The 19,954-nt window shown below is 34.3% G+C and overlaps 1 protein-coding gene across 10 annotated transcripts in view; it reads right to left on the bottom strand.

Moving 5' to 3' along the window:
* TFEC (transcription factor EC) overlaps positions 1–19,954 on the bottom strand; it is a 631,163-nt gene that overhangs the window by 111,626 nt on the left and 499,583 nt on the right. For 2 of the 10 annotated variants that reach the window (XM_085006034.1, XM_013990837.3), the window contains one exon: positions 12,266–12,396. The exons of 6 other annotated variants lie outside the window; for them this stretch is intronic. In XM_085006034.1, coding sequence (XP_084862160.1) covers positions 12,266–12,280 — 15 coding nt within the window. In that variant the 5' untranslated portion in view covers positions 12,281–12,396. Of the gene's footprint in view, positions 1–3,037; positions 3,117–3,371; positions 3,382–9,853; positions 9,942–12,265; positions 12,397–19,954 lie in introns of those variants that run through there. 2 more of the 10 variants (XM_085006032.1, XM_085006033.1) reach the window with 2 other exon arrangements.

The following is a 19,954-nucleotide window of genomic DNA, read 5'->3' as shown; positions in this document are numbered from 1 at the left end:
AGCAATTAGACATCTTGGTCTACCCAAGTGAAATGTAAAAAAAATCTCCACATAAAAACTTACACATGTATATTATGGCAGCATTATTCAAAATAGCTAAAAAGTAGAAGCAATCCAAATGTCCATCAATCCATAAAATGAAATGTGTTCATACAATGAAATGTTTGCTAATAAAAAAGAATGAAGAACAAAATTCTGATACCTGCTCTAATACGGATAAAACTTGAAAACACTATGCTAAGACAAAGCCTATCACAAAAGACTATATATTGTATGAATTCATTTAAATGAAATGATGAGACTAGAGAAATAGTAGAAAGCACTGTAGTTGTTTCCCAGAGTTGGGAAAAAGGGTATAGTAAGGAGTGACTATTAATAGTTACAGTGTTTCTGAGGAAGAATGATGAGAATGTTGTATAATTAGACTGTGGTGATATTTGCATATTCTAAAAAAATTGAATTGTACATTTTAAGTGGACGAACTGAATGGTGTATGAATTACAGCTCAATGATGCTATTTTTTTAATGTCCATCTCATTATTTTCTCACAAAGAAATATTATACCTACAAGGTCTCAAACACACACACACACACACACACACACACTCACACATCCTGGGGGTTGCCTCAAGGATACCAACTTTTTTATAAGGAAGTATCAAAAATCTGTGGAATACATGTCAGCAATATTCTTTAAATCCACCCTACTCTTCTACATGCCCATTGCTCTTGCCTCAGTTGAGTAGGTCATAGTTTACTGTTTAAATAATCATAGCAACCTCCAAGAAGTTCTTACTATTAGCCACAGGTCTCTGCTCTCTTCAGATAAGCTACTCACTACCTATACACTGGTTTTCCTAAAGCATGCTCTTATAGATATTTCAGAGTTCCCACATAGCCCCTAGAATTAAGTCCAAAATCTTTAGCATAGATTCAAGGTACTTTTCAATCTGATCTCATAGAGCAAATTAGCCTAATATCCCCACGACTTTCCAACCAGTACTTAGTACTCAAAGTAATTGTTTAAGCAACTTGCTGCTATTTGAACTTAGTATGCTCTTTATGCCTCAGTAACTTTATATAATACAACCTCTCCACCTTTCACCTTTCCTGTCTGATTAGATTAATGTTTACTTATCAGTCAAGCCCCAAATTTAAATGCCACCTTTTCTATGAAGTCTTCTAGGAGACCCCACCCCACCCCTGGGCATATTTAATTGCTCCTTTCTTCTGTTTGGAAAGAATTTTATTCATATCTTCATTACAGATTGAATACTTTTGTATTGTTATTATTTATTAACACATTTTTCTCCCCTAGTAGACTGTGAGCTTAATGATGACACCTTTGATTTTCTAATCCATCCATAAGAATGCTTGTTATATCAGGAAATGCTTAGCTAATACTCATTATAGCATGGGATGTATACAAAAGTAATGAGTGTGTCTGCATACACATTCTCTTCACAGTAAGCAGACAATTTAACCTTCAGAAACAAATCCTCCAAAAGCCTCACTCCTAAATTTACTATTTCACCCAGATTTAGCTTAGCCTATTAGAGCTAGGAGGACTTTTTGCTAGATTAACTTGATAAACTAAAGTCAAAAGATGCTAAGTATCTTTAAAACTCTAAAATTTTAAGTCCAAGAAAATTTTAACTCAATATGGGAAATACTTGGCCAAAATTATTTATTAACAAATCATTAATTAAACAAAATGAAAAGGTAGATTCTATTACTGATGAGAAAAAATGAGTATCTTCTTCATTTAAAATCTAACGTATCATTATGATCTAAAGCAGAAAGAAAACATGCTAAATTAAACACTGTCTACCAGGAAAACTACAACCAAACTTGTAAATTCATGGATTTATTAGAGTGAATCATAATGATCGTAAACATAATGATTTCCAACAATATGCTCATATGAATTAGTGATGTCAATTTTTTTTTGTTGGCAAACTGTATTCTCAATAGACACATGCCAGGTAATTGGTACAGATTTCATTATCATGAGAATAATGCAATTGTGTATAAACATATACATATATGTTTCTAGTCAATCTCATCTCCATCAATCATTTTTAATACATTTTTTTTGATAGGCAAGAAATAGATTTATTTAGGTAAGACATTTGAGAGAGCTACAAGCAGGCAGGCAAGGAGGATCTGCCAATACATTTTAATAGATGTTTAATTAATGGGAATCCCAAAGCTAAATGCCTAACTCAATCAATCTCATATTCAGTATTTGACTACAATTTGTATTAAAAGTTTGAGAGAAACTTGACTGAAAGATTAATAACAAAAGCCTTATTTACCAGTAAACCACCCTTTCAAAAAGGGCAACATAATAAATCTTGAAAATATAAAAGCTTTTAATAAAATTCTAGTTCAAAATTTGCAACTAAGTTTTTAGTTAGGAAAAAATGATCACATTAATCACTATGAAAATGTTTGAAATTTTAAATGATAAACATTAGATGTATTAATTAGTTTTAAATTCTGATATTTGCAATAGCATAATGATATCTAATTTATAAAATTGAGATGGACTCTACCAGTATGACAATATAAATTAACTGCAATGCTAAGCTCAAGGACTTTGGAGAGATTAATAAAAAAGATATTTAAATATAAAAATGAAAAAACAAATTTTACTCTGACTTATATAATGACCACATAAAATTAAATAAAATAACAAAGCATAAATCTTGAAAATATATACATATCTTGTGCACAATATAAATTCTTATAAATCTACTAAGTTAAAAGATTCAGAACTTAGAAATTTCCCAGAAAACTTTCCACTTTTTCTCCCATTATGATCTAAAGTAAGTAATCAAAGGAAATAAAAATTCTGCAAATTTATAATTCAAAAATATAAGAAAGCATCTACAGTTACATGCTTAGACTGACAAAACTCTCTGTGTCTTTGTGTGCATATGCCAATAATTCAATTTCATTTAAATTAATATGCAGAGTATAAATCTTTCACCAGAAATTCAAACATCAAACATTCAAAGAGAAATACACATACCTGCCCACACCAACCATATTCCAGCATTGTAGAGTTGGAGAATTTAAGGCTTTCAAGATTCTGAGTATGTGTGTAAAAGCTGTTGATTCATTTAGAAGAAATCTGTTATTTTCCCTCCTCAAAGAGTGGTTACCAACTACAACTTCTTACTTAACCATCAACACTGCTACAATCCAAGCTTTGTTGTAATGTTGTACTCTTACAGCTAAAAACCTGTTGATAATGAACCTGAACCCATTATTTTGAGTCAATGAATTGAAAGAAATAGGGCAAAGAATGAAAGCCACAGGGCCAATTACGAGCATTCTTTGATGTATTACTTGCTAGCACCCACCATATCACTTTGTGTCTTTGTCTTGATCCCCTCTGTTACTCATTAATTATTCTGGAAGGGTTAAAGTTCAGAGAGCTAATTGCACAAACCGTCTTTCTTGGTAGGGATTCTCCCTACTCTGACACTTTCCCCAACTGTGCCCAGCCACCTTGTATTATGCCAATTAACCCAATTCTTGGCATTTTTGCTTGGCCTTCCAGCATCTTTTCAGGCTTTGCTAAAATATTTTTACTGGGTTACCTACAGAATAAACCAAGTAACTTTAAGATCTGATTAAAACATTTCAGCATATAATCTTCCATAGACTTCTAATGATACAAGTAAATTCTCTTCTGTACTGTCATAAATCCACTGTTTATAACAAACAACAGTACTTTAACAAGTTGCTGAACATTTAGCAATAGTATTTACTCTACTTTCTAAAGTGAGTCACAGCCATTCTAATAAAAATGACTTTTTACACATTTGTCAGCCAAGATCTGATCAGAGATTTGGTTTTGACATGGCATATTATATTTTCACAAGGTAAGAGCTAACCCCAATGTTATCAGGGTTTTTAAAGAAATTATCTGTTGTGAGTCTACCCAGCTTCTGGAAATTTTCAATATTTGACCATTATTATAATTCTGAAAGAGAATTCCAAAAGTAAACAATCCTACCCAGTGTTTCCTGGGTATGCCTTATACATCTTTACATGTTTTCAAAATCTTCAAGAATCCATTGCTTTTCAAGTATCAGTTTCAATAGGTATCTTACAGATGTTTGAAGGTTTCTATTTCAGAGCTTAGCACTAATTAAGTACTCCATTAACTTTCAATGACTGTAGTTGTTTTCATTGATTAGTAATTAATTGAACAGCTACTACATATCCAGCATTTGCTGGCTGCTGTGGATAAATAATGAAGTAGTTTAAGGGTCTCTGCTCTCAAAGAACTTCGGGTTAATGGGGTTGTCAAAATTTCAACAGAATAACAAATGCTAACATAAATACTAACAAACAGAAGCTGACTTGAAGAAGAAAGCCCACTGACAAACCGGACAATTAACTTGAGTGAAAAGAAGCTAGGCATGCAAAGAGCAGGGCAGATGGAACAGCATATGTAAAAGCTCCTCATTAGAGGTAATCAAACTAAGTTTGAAGAACTGTTAAACCAGTTTTTAGTATAAAGAGAGAAAGAATGATTGGGGACTGAAGTAGGAAAATAGGAACCAGATTATACAAAGTGTTTTAGACTATGATAAGAAATTACATTTTATTTAAGGGAGAATGTATATGATGTGATTATTTTTTATACTACTGAAAAGAATACAGCACAGAGTTTTTAAACTAAAAGAGAAGCAAAGCCAGAGATCAGCTTTTGAGTAGAAATTCCATAAATTTTCAAATTATTTCTGTGAGAGAGAACATTCTTTACACATACCCATAAAACTTACTTAAGCTAACTTGATTCCATTTGCTAGTCTCCATTAAATAGATGATAGAATCCCATACTCTACAAAGCAATTATGTCCAAAGAATAGGCCAATAACTTCTTGGCTTAAATAAAATATGTTTAAAAACCCAAAGTATATAATTGTTGAGTAATATTTTTAAGTTGGTTTACAGATTTTATTAAGTGTCATAAAAATAAAATAAGCCCAAGATGAAGCCAAAATGAAATTATTAGTGCCAGTGAAGTTAGACCAATTATTCATTCAAAGTTATATAGTTGTCACTGTTACCTGCAACTGTATATGTATTTGGTTAGTTCATTCGCAGTGCTACAAATGACAGAACTTTTTAGATTGACCTTTTGATAAAGCTAAAACAAAAATAACCAACCATGATTCTAAAGTTAATAAATGTATCTTTTTAACCTCTCTTTCATAAGATGCTCTAACATTAACATTAGGATGGCAAAAATAGTTCCATGAATTAATTGACTCTTACATAACATCTGCAAAAATACATCTTTCAGAGCCTGTGGCTTGCCTATTCCTCATTTTTAGAATGCCAATTATTCTCTTTTAAATTTAACTTCTTTCACTCATGATTAATTAAAATACTAAGCTATTTTTCCTTTTTCCTTTTTTTTTTTTTTTTTTTTTTTGTCTTTTTGCTATTTATTGGGCCGCTCCCGCGGCATATGGAGGTTCCCAGGCTAGGGGTCGAATTGGAGCTGTAGCCCCCCACCTACGCCAGAGCCACAGCAACGCGGGATCCAAGCCGCGTCTGCAACCTACACCACAGCTCACGGCAACGCTGGATCGTTAACCCACTGAGCAAGCGCAGGGACCGAACCCGCAACCTCATGGTTCCTAGTCAGATTCGTTAACCACTGCGCCACGACGGGAACTCCTAAGCTATTTTTCTTAATACAAATGAAAGGTAAATGATAGTTTTAAAAAGTACTTTCATTCTAATGATTTTTCTCTCTTAACGTTCCATACCTGAAATAAGGAGGGATGCTCTAGATTGATGTTAGCACCTCCCGCTAAATCCCTTCCACCCCCTACAGAATTCAAGGAACTTCATTCCAAACCCCTTCTTCTCTCCTGGCACAGTTTATCAAACTAAATATTTCTCCCTCTCTATTTCTGGCTAGTCACATCATGGGCACTATCCTAAAATAATGATGCCACATTTAGGAGCAGAGAAATTGAACAAGACCAACTCCAAATGACCATTCACTTGTTCTTGTCTTCATTTTTTAAGGTCTTGACTGCTTTATGATTATCCTTCACAATGTTTCCCAACTTGTAATGCTATAAGACACAATGAATTTATTGCTAACAATATGCAATGATTTGTTAGCAAATGCAGGGTAACAATATCAATACTTCAAGAAAGTTGGATTTTACCTTCAAGGATCAGATTCTAGAAGAATGATAATTCAGTATTCCATAGGAAAAAGAGAAAGCAGAATATTCTGCCAGCTCACAATTCCAAATTTCCCTCTCCTGCTTATTATAAACAGTTAGTAAACTGCTTGCACTGAAATAGATTGGAAACTATATAATTATGTAATTTCTGTCTCTACATTTGCTTCCTCATATCTCACAGATATTCTTCTGACATATTCCCTTCAGGATCTATGTGAAAATGCCAGATATTTTAGAAGAAGCGAAGTAATATCATTAAAGCAGCAACAATAACATTGGAACTATTTTCCATTGGTAAATTCATTAACTACCTGACTTAATCTGCCACTATTTGAACCATCACTGGGAATTTTACAGCAAAACTCTTTGGTATATGATTCACAATCAGTTAGAGGTCAAGGGAGAGAAGGCATCTCAGCCAATGTTAAAAACTTCCATACCTTCAATTCAAACCCTTGGGTTCCAAATTTTTACCAATAAAATTGTTCTTAAAAAATATTTATTCAATATAAATTATATTTAAAATGATGTTTAACTATTGTACTAGACCATTTCATATATCACATAGAATTATTTCACTTTTAAGGGACTGTTTCAGGTGAAAATTAAAAAATAAAAACTGTTGTATTAATGTTAAGGACCTCCAAAACATGTATCCTATCAAAATAGAATGTCTGGAATACTAAAAATGCTAAAAATATATGTATATTGACTAGAATTACCTGTGATATATCCTACTTTTCATTCCTAAACTGCCAATTGTATACAATAAAAGATCATAAATTTATATTCCTTTACTAATTCTCCAAAGCATGTAAAGTTTTGACCCATGAACTTTAAGACTGCTTACAAAGTGAACTTCAAATATTATCAGATATTTCTCCTTTTCTACAAATTGTGTACTCAGCAACATTTCATTGACATTCTTTTCTTAACAGCACCCTCTCCAAACTAGTAATGGTTTGAAGGGTACATGAGGTGAAAAGTATCTTTGAGAACATTTTAAGCTCCTTCCCAATGAGAGAAAGAAAAACAGAACCTCGAATAATTCATGAAAAGGAAAATCTTCCAATCTGCAATTAAATGACATTGGTAACAGAGATCTGAAACTTATTCTGCTTTTGAATCAATCCAATAGTTTGTGTTTTTTTTAATCTTAAATTGTAAATCACCACATTCTAACATGTTAACATGTTAATTAACATGTTAATTTCTGTTGATCATTCTTCCTTTGAAATAATGTGGGGATAAGATTATTTTCTCCGTATAACAATCCTTAAAAAAAATGCTATGATAGTGTTCCCACCATGGCGCATTGGAAACAAATCTGACTAAAAACCTTGAGGTTGTGGGTTCAATCCCTGGCCTCGCTCAGTGGTTTAAGGATTCGACATTGCTGTGAGCTGTGGTGTAGGTCGCAGATGCAGCTCGAATCTGGTATTGCTGTGGCTGTAGCACATTGCTGTGTCTGTGGCATAGGCCAGCAGCTGTAGCTCTGGTTAGACCCTAGCCTGGGGACCTTCATATGCCATGGGTGTGGCCCTAAAAAGCAAAAAAAAAAAAAAAAAAAAAAGAAAAGAAAAGAAAAATGCTATGACAATTCCCTTAAATCCAGTTTTTGAGTTACCATACTTACTTCTTCATCAATCTTTGTATGACTTTATGGTCAAGTTCTTCATGATCTATTTCACCTCAGAGCTTTTGCATCTGCTATTCCCTCTGACAAGAGCACTACTTCCTCACCCCTTACTCTCCAAGGCACCTAGTTCTCATTTACCAGATTTTAACCTAGGGATAACTTTCATTGGGAAGATTTCTCTCATGCTCTTAAAAAATGACCACCTCACCTTTACCCACAGTGTTGCTATTGATCTGTGTGCTGATCCATTATGGAACTTTTCATACTCCCTTTTTTCTCTGTCTTTCCAAGCAGACTGCCAGCTCTCCAGTGATAGGAACTGCCATAATCACTGATACATCTCCAAAACTGAGCACATGATAGAAGTCAGCTAAATATTTGTGACACAATTGGAAAACTAAAGAATGAGGTAGGATAGTGAACATCTGTGTTCCTGAGTTTCTCTATATATAAAGAGGAAATCAGACGAGTATCTACTTACTGAGTTTATTAAAAAGATCAACTAAGTCAATATATATAAAAATCTTAGAAAAGTCTCTGGTACATAGGAACATTTTGATAAATTTGGGTTTTTTTGTGGTCAACTAGAACCCCTTTCTTTTTCACATAAGTTAATATTAAACTGTGTCTACACAATTTTGTACTTACAGTGCTGATTTTAAAAATATAATTCAAAAACTTAACATCTATATTGGTAAATTTCCATCTTGGCCAATTTTCCAGATAACTGAAATATGTATGCATTTAGTATTTTCTCCTAAAATATGAATAATAGAAACATAGATATAATATACATCGCATACATATACATGTATGCAATATATGTGGATACCCACACAGAAACAAAGATAGAGAGACAGAGAAATGTAAGAAGGGAGGGAGAAAATGGAACAAACACAGAGAGGGAGATTTATTAGTTAAATATAAGGAGTGTTGACACAGTAAACCTTGGATTTAAGCCTCAGTTCTTGTGCCTAATGATCACGCCTCAGTTCTTGTGCCTAATGATTGTACAAACTTGGGAAAGGTGATTACTTTCCTCCATTATTGATCTCTTTGTTGTAGATGGTCAGCCAACTCTAAACTCTCCACACCACAGTGCATCACCAGATTAATACTGATGACTTTGGCTTATATTTGCCTAAATCTATCGTAACTGGAAACAATCTCTAGCCTCTGAACCTATAATTACTCTATAGCATTTATCATAGAGAAGCTTGAAGCATATTTGATGAATAGTGAGTATCATACTTGGTCCTGAAAATTTGATACATAAAAAGAAGAAAATAAGTAACACTGAAAAGATGTCAGTGAGCTAGATTGCTTCAGGCCTTGAATATGAGGTAAAGAGTGTACACTTATTTTGAAGAGTAGTCAATGATACTTTTTAATGGAAGAATGATACAACTGGACCTCTACTTTAGGAATGTCATGTGTCACTATATGCAAGATGATGGGAAGGGGTTGATTTTTAAGACCATTTAAAAGTTTTTATAGTGGCCTGAACAAGAGGTTAGCCAAAATTGTTTACTGAACCACCATTAGGTATAAATCACAATCATTGACATTGATGGGGATATAATGATAAAATATACATTAGCCGTGTAGGTTAAAAAAAATAAGAGAAATGAGGAATATAGATTTCTATTTTTAAATTCTGATAGAAGGCAGCTATGGCTGCTCTTAAAATAGAAATTCAAGTGATGATTTAGGCAAAGAGATAGTAATTCCCACTGAGAGTGAAAAAGACTGGAAAGTATCTCTGAAGAAGGATAATTGAAACTGGGCCTTAAGGTAAGTAGATGTCGACCACTAGCTATGGGAGAAGAAGTACACAAGTAAGAATGTGTGGCGAAGCTGATTTTAAAAGGGAGAGGGTAAGTCCTTCTCTTTCTTTTAAAGTAGTGCTGTTCCAGGAGCCAACATTCCTGGAAATTTCAGGGAATACCCATGTCAAGATTTGGATCACATAAATCCATACCTCTTGGAAGAAGTTGCTAACTTCAGAGGAGCCAGCATGGCTTTGCCCAGATGTCAAGGTTGCTGGTCTTCAAAGTGAGGTCTTACAACTGGGGGAAGTAGAAAGCACTAGAATTTTTTCTACTGTTTTTTTTTTTTTCTCAATGATAAAAATACAAAACTATTTTTATCTGAAAAATATATTGGTACAGTATTATCCCTATATTTTTTTAATGTAATAAGCAGTTATTCTAGAAATCTAAATTGAGGACTTAAAAGAAAATACACAGAAAATATTCTTTCTTCCAAGACTTTGTGCATAAAAAAAATTCCTCTAGGAAAATCCATCATATAGTTCAGAATTGTGTAAAGAACATCAAATAATATAGTGAGAAATAGTGTTAGCATCAAAAGTGGTCTTTTAAAAATCTTACAGGTTAGACTATTCAGAGCTTTTGGTTTTGTGGCAAAACCTATTAAATAATGTAAGATCCTATATAAAAATAAAGACCAATAAATTATTGGTCCTGCCTTTCACACAGAAATTTAGGATTGTATTTTCCTGCAATTTGCTTTTCCTTGAGTTAGGTCATCACTAACAAGAGATTCTTAACACAGTCAATTCATAAGTATTTGTAATGTCTCTGCCATTAGAAAATCAGTATTATTTATATACAAAATCTGTCCATGGGAGAATAAGACCAGAGACTAAAATCCTATGTAGACAAAGATATTTGGCTTCCAAATGGATGTCAAAATTGACTGAGTTGCATTCTAAATGGAAAAACACCTTTAATATGAATTAAAAAAAATAAATATAAATAGGAGTTCCCATCATGGTGCAGAGGAAACGAATCCCACTAGGAACCAGGAGGTTGTGGGTTTGATCCCTGGCTTCATTCAGTGGGTCAAGGATCTGGTGTTGGGGTGAACTGTGGTGTAGGTTGCAGACACGGCTTGGATCCTGCATTGCTGTGGCTCTGGCGTAGCCGGCAGCTGTAGCTCCAATTGGACCCCTAGCCTGGGAACCTCCACATGCTGAGGGTGTGGCCCTAAAAAGCAATACATAAATAAATAAATAAAATAAAAAATAAAAAATAAAAATAAGAACACTAATCCCTTAACCCAATATGCAGAATCATTCAAGATTGAAAATATTCCTCATTCCAAACTGCTCTTTTTATAAACTTGTCTGTTTAGTTGTATAGGAAAAAATTAAATTGTCCAGTTACACATACCAATGAAAAAATAATTTCATTACTACCAAAAAAAAAAAAAACCAAAAAAAGGCAATTGGACATATATTCATATATTCATCCCCTTTAACCATTAAGCACTAAACTGGCCCAAATGAATTTCTGAAAGGAAAAGAAAAAAAGCTTCTAGCCTAGAATCTAGATGCCAAATTTAGCTTAGAACAAATTTTTACACTGACACAGTGTTTGCTCTGGAAAGTTGTGTTTTAATGGAAACACTGTCAGACTTTTGTCTTTAGTAGAGCTACTGGACCCATAAAGACATAATTTAAACTTCCAAACACAGGGGTCTTTTTTACCTACTAACCGTCCTTTCGGAGATCAGATCTCATCCCAATATCTCCAGTGAACTGCCCTGTGAACTCAGAAAGCACTCTTTCACACTGCCCTAGGTTCAAGTGGAAAGAATATATGGCACAATTTACACATTACTTTGGGTTCTTATATTTTTCTGACTTTAATATTAGTTACAACTTGAACTTTACCTAACTGACAAAGCCTGCAGAATCCTTTCAATTAGCTTTAACAGGATTAAAACACTGCCCTGGAACTGCAGATTTTAATAGCTAAAAATCTTGACAAATACATCTTTCATGTTTTCTACTAATTCCAAATAAATATATTACCTGAGGCAAAATAAGCATAATCATATATTTTAGCATTTTAATTTTGAGCTAAGATATTTCTTTCCCATTATGGTAAAACTTTAAAACCAACGTTTAAAAAGAAGGATGTGTGTGTGTGTGTGTTTATGAACTGAAGTTTTACTCAATATATATATTCTTTCTTGGTAGTATTCTTCTGACTTAAAATCAGAGCCATGACTAAAAGAGATACTCACCATCTTAATAATCTTTAATAAAATTAAGTTGGGCAATCTCCACCAAGTAAACATGATGGTCACTACTGCTATCTTTACCCATATTTTTTAATGTAAAAAATATACATCACTTCAAAAGTCACTGAGAAATTGTCAAATTGGATCTCTAATCCTGTGTCCAAAAAGTATACTACAAAACGAGTATGATCATTATTATATAACCAGCTAACTTCCACAGCTTCTACAAACAAAAAGCAAGTTAGATTAACAAACTGCCCCACCAAATGCCCTTACAGCAATTTAAAACAGCCCTAAGAAAGAATAATCATTCTTAACAAAGGTAAAAGAATTTGCATACCTTTCTTTGGCTCATTTATTCACCCAATTAACATTTACTGAGTACCTATTGAGTTAGTACATCTGCAGATGAGTACTTTGATATTTCAAAGAAAGCAGTAGACTTGGACCTTGTCCTCAAGGGAAATTTTCCTGGTAAGAGAGGAGACGTGACTTCCATGAGACCAGAAGATGATACATAAACTCTACAGTGTGGTCTATAGAAAATACATACTTAAAAATGGAAAGTAAAAGAATAATCTACAGATATATTCGTACAAGAGGCTTCATTTTTTGTTTTTTAAAGCAAAAGAGAATTTCTCAAGGACACATATATGAGGAAGAGAGATCATAAAGTCACAAGGCAACAAAATGAGCAAAAAAGGGCTCTAAGAAGAAAAATAAGAATGCAAAATTTGACTTTGTATACTGAAGATTAAATTTACCTAGTCTACAATTTAATAATGACTTACCCTGCTATCTTGCTATGTGGTTTTTGAGTGGGTTTGCTTTTGTTTTCTGTTTCTTTTGTTTGTTTAATTTTATTGCTTTGTCATTTTGCTCTTACCAAATGCATACATATTCTCTTTGTGATTTCATATTCCATGCTCTTTTTCCTCACATCTGTTTATGCCCAAAATAATCTCTCACTTTTTATAGAAAAACCTCTACTTTCTCCCTAACTATTATAACCTCATTGATTTTTGAAGCTCTAAAAGTGAAATGAGTCTAAGCGAATGTTAGGAAAATGTATGCTGAGGTAGATATACCTTAGGAAATACACAAGCTCTAATAGTTTGTTATAGACATAACCATTCCCAGAAGAAAGTCAGTATCAGAAATTTAGTTATGTTCACCTATTTCATCTTCCTAAGATGCCAGATTTTTAAAGATAGTTGCAAAACATAGAGTGTTGTTGTTTTGTTTAGTTTTCCTTTTTTTTCTGGGCTGTACAAGTGAGATGAGTTTATGAAAGCAAACACTACAAGAACAATTTGAAAGGATAAGGAACACATTTAAAAACCACTGAGATAGTTTGGAGACCAAAAAAATTACATATGAGGTTGTTTGTTTGTTTTTACAACCGCACTTGCAGCATATGGAAGTTCCCAGGCTAGAAGTGGAGTCAAATCAGAGCTGCCACAACCTATGCCACAGCCAAGGCAACACCAGATCTGACCTGCATCTGTGACCTATGCCACAGCTTGCAAGCAATGCCAGATCCTTAACCCACTGAGTGAGGTCAGGGATCAAACCTGCATCCTCACAGAGACAATGTGGGGATCTTATCCTCTGAGCCACAACCGGAACTCCCAAATAATATATGAGCTAGTTTAAAATACACTAAGGAGGTTAAATAATCTTGATTCCTGAATGTGAGATTATAAACAGTACAGAGAATTTGCCCCAACATCTGGTAACCTGAATAATTTTATAAAAATCAGAACTGGTTTGAAGTCAGATGGTTAAGACCAACTGCTGTGAATGTGATTACTTTTTTCTCATTATACCTAGGACTAGACTAGACTTCAGGTTTTTTAAGTACCACCACATAAAGACAAATGCATTTTTTAAAATTAAATTAGACTACGAGTTCCCATCATGGTGCAGCAGAAACAAATCCAATTAGGAACCATGAGGTTGTGGGTTCGATCCCTGGCCTCACTCAGTGGGTTAAGAAACTGGCATTGTTGTGCGCTGTGGTGTAGGTTGGGGACACGGTTTGGATCTGGCATTGCTGTGGCTGTGGTGTAGGTCAGTGGTTGTAGCACCAATTTGACCCCTATCCTGGGAACCTCCATATGCCTTGGGTGCTGCCCTAAAAAGACAAAAAGAAAAAAAAATTAGAATACATTTTCATAGGGATGTAGTAGCTTTACAGATTACCAAACTTGTAGATGGTTTTCCTCTACTCTTATTTTTTATTCAGTGGTCAATTTACTGTTCATTATTTTAATAGCGCCAGTATTATAGAATGAGCTCACCACACCTAACCTTTATCCTATAAATTGAAGTTAAATTGCTAACTCCAGTCAGATGCTAATTAAACTGACTATCACTGATTTTATGTAGCACATTGTGCTTTAAATATATATGCCTGGGATACCCAGCAGATGAATTGCTACTTATAGATACTAATAATGAGGATGTTGGTTATTTTTTCAACTTTAATTAACAGGTGTAATACCCACTTGCAAAGATATCATTAAATTGTATCCAAGATTTATAGAATTTATAATACAGAGTTGGTTACTTAATATTCCTTTTAGAGGTTGACCTTTTCAAAATGCAATTTAATATTTAACCATAAAACCACTGAATTTTCAAAACTTTGTTGCCTTAGCTCACCTCAAAACCCACTTTCTCTGTGAAGTGTCTCTGTTTTATTAAAATGAAAAACATTTCACTAACACCTCTAAACCAACTGCAAAAACAAGACATAAGTAAGTGTGTAACTTCTGGTTTCTGGTCCAAATATAAGAAGCTCAGAAGTAGTCACTCCATCCTAAAAACTTGTGAAAAGTGAACAAACTGAAAAATCAACAACTTTTCTTAAAACTCTCAGAAAAATGAAGTCACAAGGTGAACTCTTGCCCCCTAAATTGGAGAGATGGACAGGCAGATACAGAGAATCACAACTTACTCAAGCAGAACTCCATAAGCAGAAACCTCCTTGGGAACGAGTAGCATGGTAGAAAAACCTAAACTGTAATTGATGAATTGCTGGAAGCTCAGGGAGGACATGAAGAAGACTTAAAAGGCCCAAGGGTACCCGGACATATGTAATTTCCCACTCCCATGAGTTTTACCTTCAGGAACTCTTCTAAGTTCTCATGATGAATAATCAGAGAAAAATTCCCTCCTGTCTCTGGCCAAAGGATGTGAATAGTAGCCATTTTTAAATACACTAGAGATTTCTTTTATTCCTAATAAGACCTTCCCTCAGAAGAAACTGTTTTATCAGATCCTAACCTACTGGGAGAAGTAAATATACAACTTCAGCCCCACCTATCCATCTTGTCCCACCTAGAGTATATGGAAGTGGGGATTAAGAAAGTAAGAAGGTTAAATATGCCATTTGCAGCAACATGGATGGAACTAGAGACTCTCATACTAAGTGAAGTAAGTCAGAAAGAGAAAGACAAATACCATATGATACCACTTATATCTGGAATCTAATATACAGCACAGAAGAACCTTTCCACAGAAAAGAAATCCATGGACTTGGAGAACAGACCTGTGGTTGCCAAGGGGGAGGGGGAGGGAGTGGGATGGACTGGGAGTTTTGGGTTAATAGATGCAAATTACTGCATATGGACTGGATAAGCAATGAGATCCTGCTGTATAGCACAGGGAACTATATCTAGTCACTTGTGATGGAACATGATGGAAAATAATATAAGAAAAATAATATATATATGTGTGTGCGTGCATGTGTGTGTGTGTGTGAGAGAGAGAGAGACTGGGTCACTTTGCTGTACAGTATAAATTGAAGGAACACTGTAAACCAACTATAATAAAAAATAAAAATCATAAAATAAAAACATAAAAATATACATAAATAAAAATAACAAAGAAAGAAGTTCACAGTCCAGAGGCTTAATCTCACCAAAAGACTGGAACTTAATCACAGACTATAGAATGTTTCCCTTACTCCCACAACTTACCACTATATTGCTAAAGACCTTTTCATAGCAGATACTTTCACACAATATATCATGTCCACTTTTCAACAAAAAAATTATAAGGCATATTAAAAGGTGAAAAACACAGTTTGAGGCAATTAAACAAGTGTCAGAATAGAATAAAATATGGCAGGGATGTTGCAATTATAAGGCCAGGAATTAAAAAAAAAAAAAGCTGTGATTTAACATGCTTAGGGCTTTAATAGAAGAAGTATGCAACATATAAGAACACATAGATAATATATAAACAGAGAGGTGGAAATCATTTTAAAAAAGAATGAAAAAGAAATGTTAGAAATCAAAAACATTGTACTAGAAGTGAATAAAATCTTTGATAGGCTTATTAGCATACTGGACATAACCAAGGAAAGAATCTCCGAGTTTTAAGGATATGACAATAGAAACTTCCAAAGGTGAAAAGGAAAGCAGACAAAGACTGAAACAAGCAGAACAGAATATTCAAGAATTATGGGACAACTATAAATGTTGTAAGATAACACATAATGGGAATACCAGAAGGAGAAGAAAGAGAAAGAGGGACAGAAGAAATATTTGAAGCAATAACGATTGCGAATTTCCTCAAATTAGTGTCAGACACCAAACCGCATATCCAGGAAGCTCAAAGAATATCAAGCAGGTAAATGCTTAAAAGACTACAACGAGGCATATCATGTTCAAACATTAGAAAATCAATGGAAAAAAAAAAAAAAACTTGAAAGAAGTTAGAGAACAGAAACACCTTACCTATAGAGGAACAAAAATAAGATTTACAAGAACTTCTTAGAAAAAAATGCAAGCAAAAAAAGTATGGAGTAAAATATTCAAAGTATTAGGAGTAAAAAAAAAAAAAAAAACACTACCAGCCTTAGAATCCCGTACTCTGTGAAATTATCATTTAAAGTGAAGGGGAAATAAATATTTTTTCTCAGACAAGCAAAAATTGAGGGAATTTTTGGCCAAGAGACCTGCCTTGCAAGAAATGTAAGAAATTCTTTTTTTGTTTGTTTTTTCTTGCTAGGGTTGCACCTGTGGCATATGGAAGTTCCCTGGCTAGGGGTCAAATTGAAGCTGAGGCTGCTGGCCTATGCCACCACAGCCGTAGCAATGCCGGATCTGAGACTCATCTGTGACCTATGACACAGCTTGAAGCAATGCCCAGCTCTTAACCCACTGAGCAAGGCAAGGGATCAAGTCCACAACTACATGGACAATATATTGGAGTCTTAACCTACTGAGCCACAACAGGAATTCCAAGAAATTAATAGAGAAGGAAAATGATATAGGGTCAGAAACTCAAATCTACATAAAGAAAGAGAATAAGAATTAAGTGAAAGTAAAATAAAGCATTTGTTTTTCTTTTTGTGTGTGTGATTGGCTTTTTTAAAAGATTTTCCATTTTATTAAAGTATAGTTGATTTACAGTGTTGTGCCAATTTCTGCTACACAGCAAAGTGACCCAGTCATATATGTATACACATTCTTTTTCCCAATTATCTTCTATCATGTTCTATCCCAAGGGATTGTGTATAGTTCCCTGTGTTACACAGTAGGATTTCATTGCTCATTCATTCTAAAAGTAATAGTTTGTGTCTGGAGTTCCCGTGGTGGCGCAATGGTTAACGAATCTGACTAGGAACCATGAGGTTGCAGGTTCGGTCCCTGCCCTTGCTCAGTGGGTTAATGATCCGGCGTTGCCGTGAGCTGTGGTGTAGGTTGCAGACGCGGCTCGGATCCCGTGTTGCTGTGGCTGTGGTGTAGGCTGGCAGCTACAGCTCTGATTCGACCCCTAGCCGGGGAACCTCCATATGCCGTGGGAGCGGCCCAAGAAATAGCAAAAAGACAAAAAAAAAAATAAAATAAAAAATAAAAGTAATAGTTTGTGTCTACTAATACCAAACTTCCAGTCCATCCCACTCCCTCCCCCAACCCTCTTGGCAATCACAAATCTATTCTCTTTGTCTGTGAGTCTGTTTCTGTTTTGTAGATAGGGTCATTTTTGCCATATTTTAGATTCCACATATAAGTGATATCAGATGGTATTTGTCTTTTTCTTTCTGACTCCCCTTAGTATGATAAGCTCTAGTTGCATACATTTTGCTGCAAATGTCATTATTTCATTCTTTTTTGTTGCTGCTTAATATTCCATTATCTATTTTTTTAATCCATTCATCTGTCATGTTTTTCTTATTCTTAATTGATCTAACTGAAAATAGTTTATTCAAAATATATTAAGAAGTGTATATTCATGTGTATGTTTAAGTAAAATGGTTGACAGCAATGACACAAAGAATAAGAGGAATTAGAATTATTTTGCTATTATAAGGTACTTTCATTACTGTGAAGCAATATAGTGTTATTTGAAGAAAATGAACTAGGGAATTCCTGTGGTGGCACAGTGGTAACAAACCCAACTAGTATTCATGAGGACATGGGTTTGATCCCTGGCCTTGCTCAGTGGGTAAGGATATAGCATTGCTGTGAGCTGTGGTGTAGGTCGCAGACAAGGCTTGGATTCCGCATTGCTGTGGCTGTGGTATAGGCCGACAGCTTCAGTTCCATATGCCGTGGGTGTCGCCCTAAAAAGACCAAAAAAAAAAAAAAAAAAAAAGAATAAGAAAATGAACTTGGATTACTTGTAAATGCATATTGTGAACTCTAGGTCAAAAATTAAAATTATTTTTTTCAAAAGTATAATTGATAAGCTAAAAAAGAAGATAAAATAGAATCACATAAGATGCTCAGTGATAACCACAAGACAGAAAAAGAGTGAAAGGCAAAAACAGAAACAATGAACAAGGGCAGCAAAGAGAAAACAGTAACAGATATGGTAAATATTTATCTAACCACATCAGCAATCACTTTGAATGTCAGTGATCTATATGCCTCAATTAAAAAACAAAGGTTGTCAAAGTGGATAAAAAAATAAGACCCAAGTGGAGTTCCCATTGTGATGCAGTGGAAATAAATCCGACTAGGAACTATGATCCCTGGCCTTGGTCAGTGGGTTAAGGATCTGGTATTGCTGTGAGATGTGATGTAGGTCGCAGATGCAGCTCAGATCCCGCTTTGCTATGGCTGTGGTGTAGGCCAGCAGCAACAGCTCTGATTAGACTCCTAGCCTGGGAACCCCCATAGGCCGCAGGTGCGGCCCTCAAAAGACAAAAAAGATCTAACTATATGTTGTCTATAAGAAACTCACTTTAAATATAAAGATTACACATTTTAATCTGTAAGATATAGATTAAAAATAAATGAATGGAGAAAGATATACGATACTGACACTACTCAATAGAAAGTGGGAGTAGCTATATTAATATTTGACAAAGAGAACTTCAGTCAAAGGAAGCTATCAGAGATGAAGAGAGGCATTACATGATGAGAAAAGAGTCAACTCTCCAAGAAGACGTAATGACCCTTAACATGCATGCATGCACCTAACTAGAATACATGAGGCAAAACTGATAGAATTTGAAGGAGAAATAGGCATCTAGTATTATAGTTGCAAACTTTAACACCCTTCTATCAGAAGTGGAAAGACCTAGCAGGCACAAAATCACCAAGGACATAGTTGGACGAAAAAATACTATCCATCAACTGGATATAATTAGCATCTATGGCCTCCTCCATTCAACAATAGCAAGATGCATATTTTTCGCAAGCTTACATGGAAAAATTCACCAATATTCTGGGCCATAAAGCATATCTTAACAAGTTTAAAAGAATAGAAATCATACAGTATATTTTCTCAAATCACAGGAAATTTAAATTAGAAATCATATAAGAAAGCATGGAACTCTCAAATATTTGGAGATTAAACAACATACTTCTAAACAATACATGAGTCAAAAAGGAAAATGCAGGAGCAACTAAAAAATATTTTAAACTAAATGAAAACTAAAACACAACAAAATTTTGGGAATGCAGTGAAAGCAGTGCTGAGAGGGAAGTGTATAGCACTGAATGAGTAGGCTAAAAAGAAAAAAATCTAAAATCAATAATCTAAGATTCCACACTAAGGAATCTGA

The sequence above is a fragment of the Sus scrofa genome, chromosome 18, assembly GCF_054392235.1.
Source record: "Sus scrofa isolate SSC_HxYL_T2T_F1_AM1 chromosome 18, Sscrofa_HxYL_maternal_Yorkshire_Landrace_v2.0, whole genome shotgun sequence".
NCBI lineage: Eukaryota > Metazoa > Chordata > Mammalia > Artiodactyla > Suidae > Sus > Sus scrofa.
Note: the sequence above shows the minus strand (reverse complement) of the source record. Positions and strands in the feature narration are given on the sequence as shown.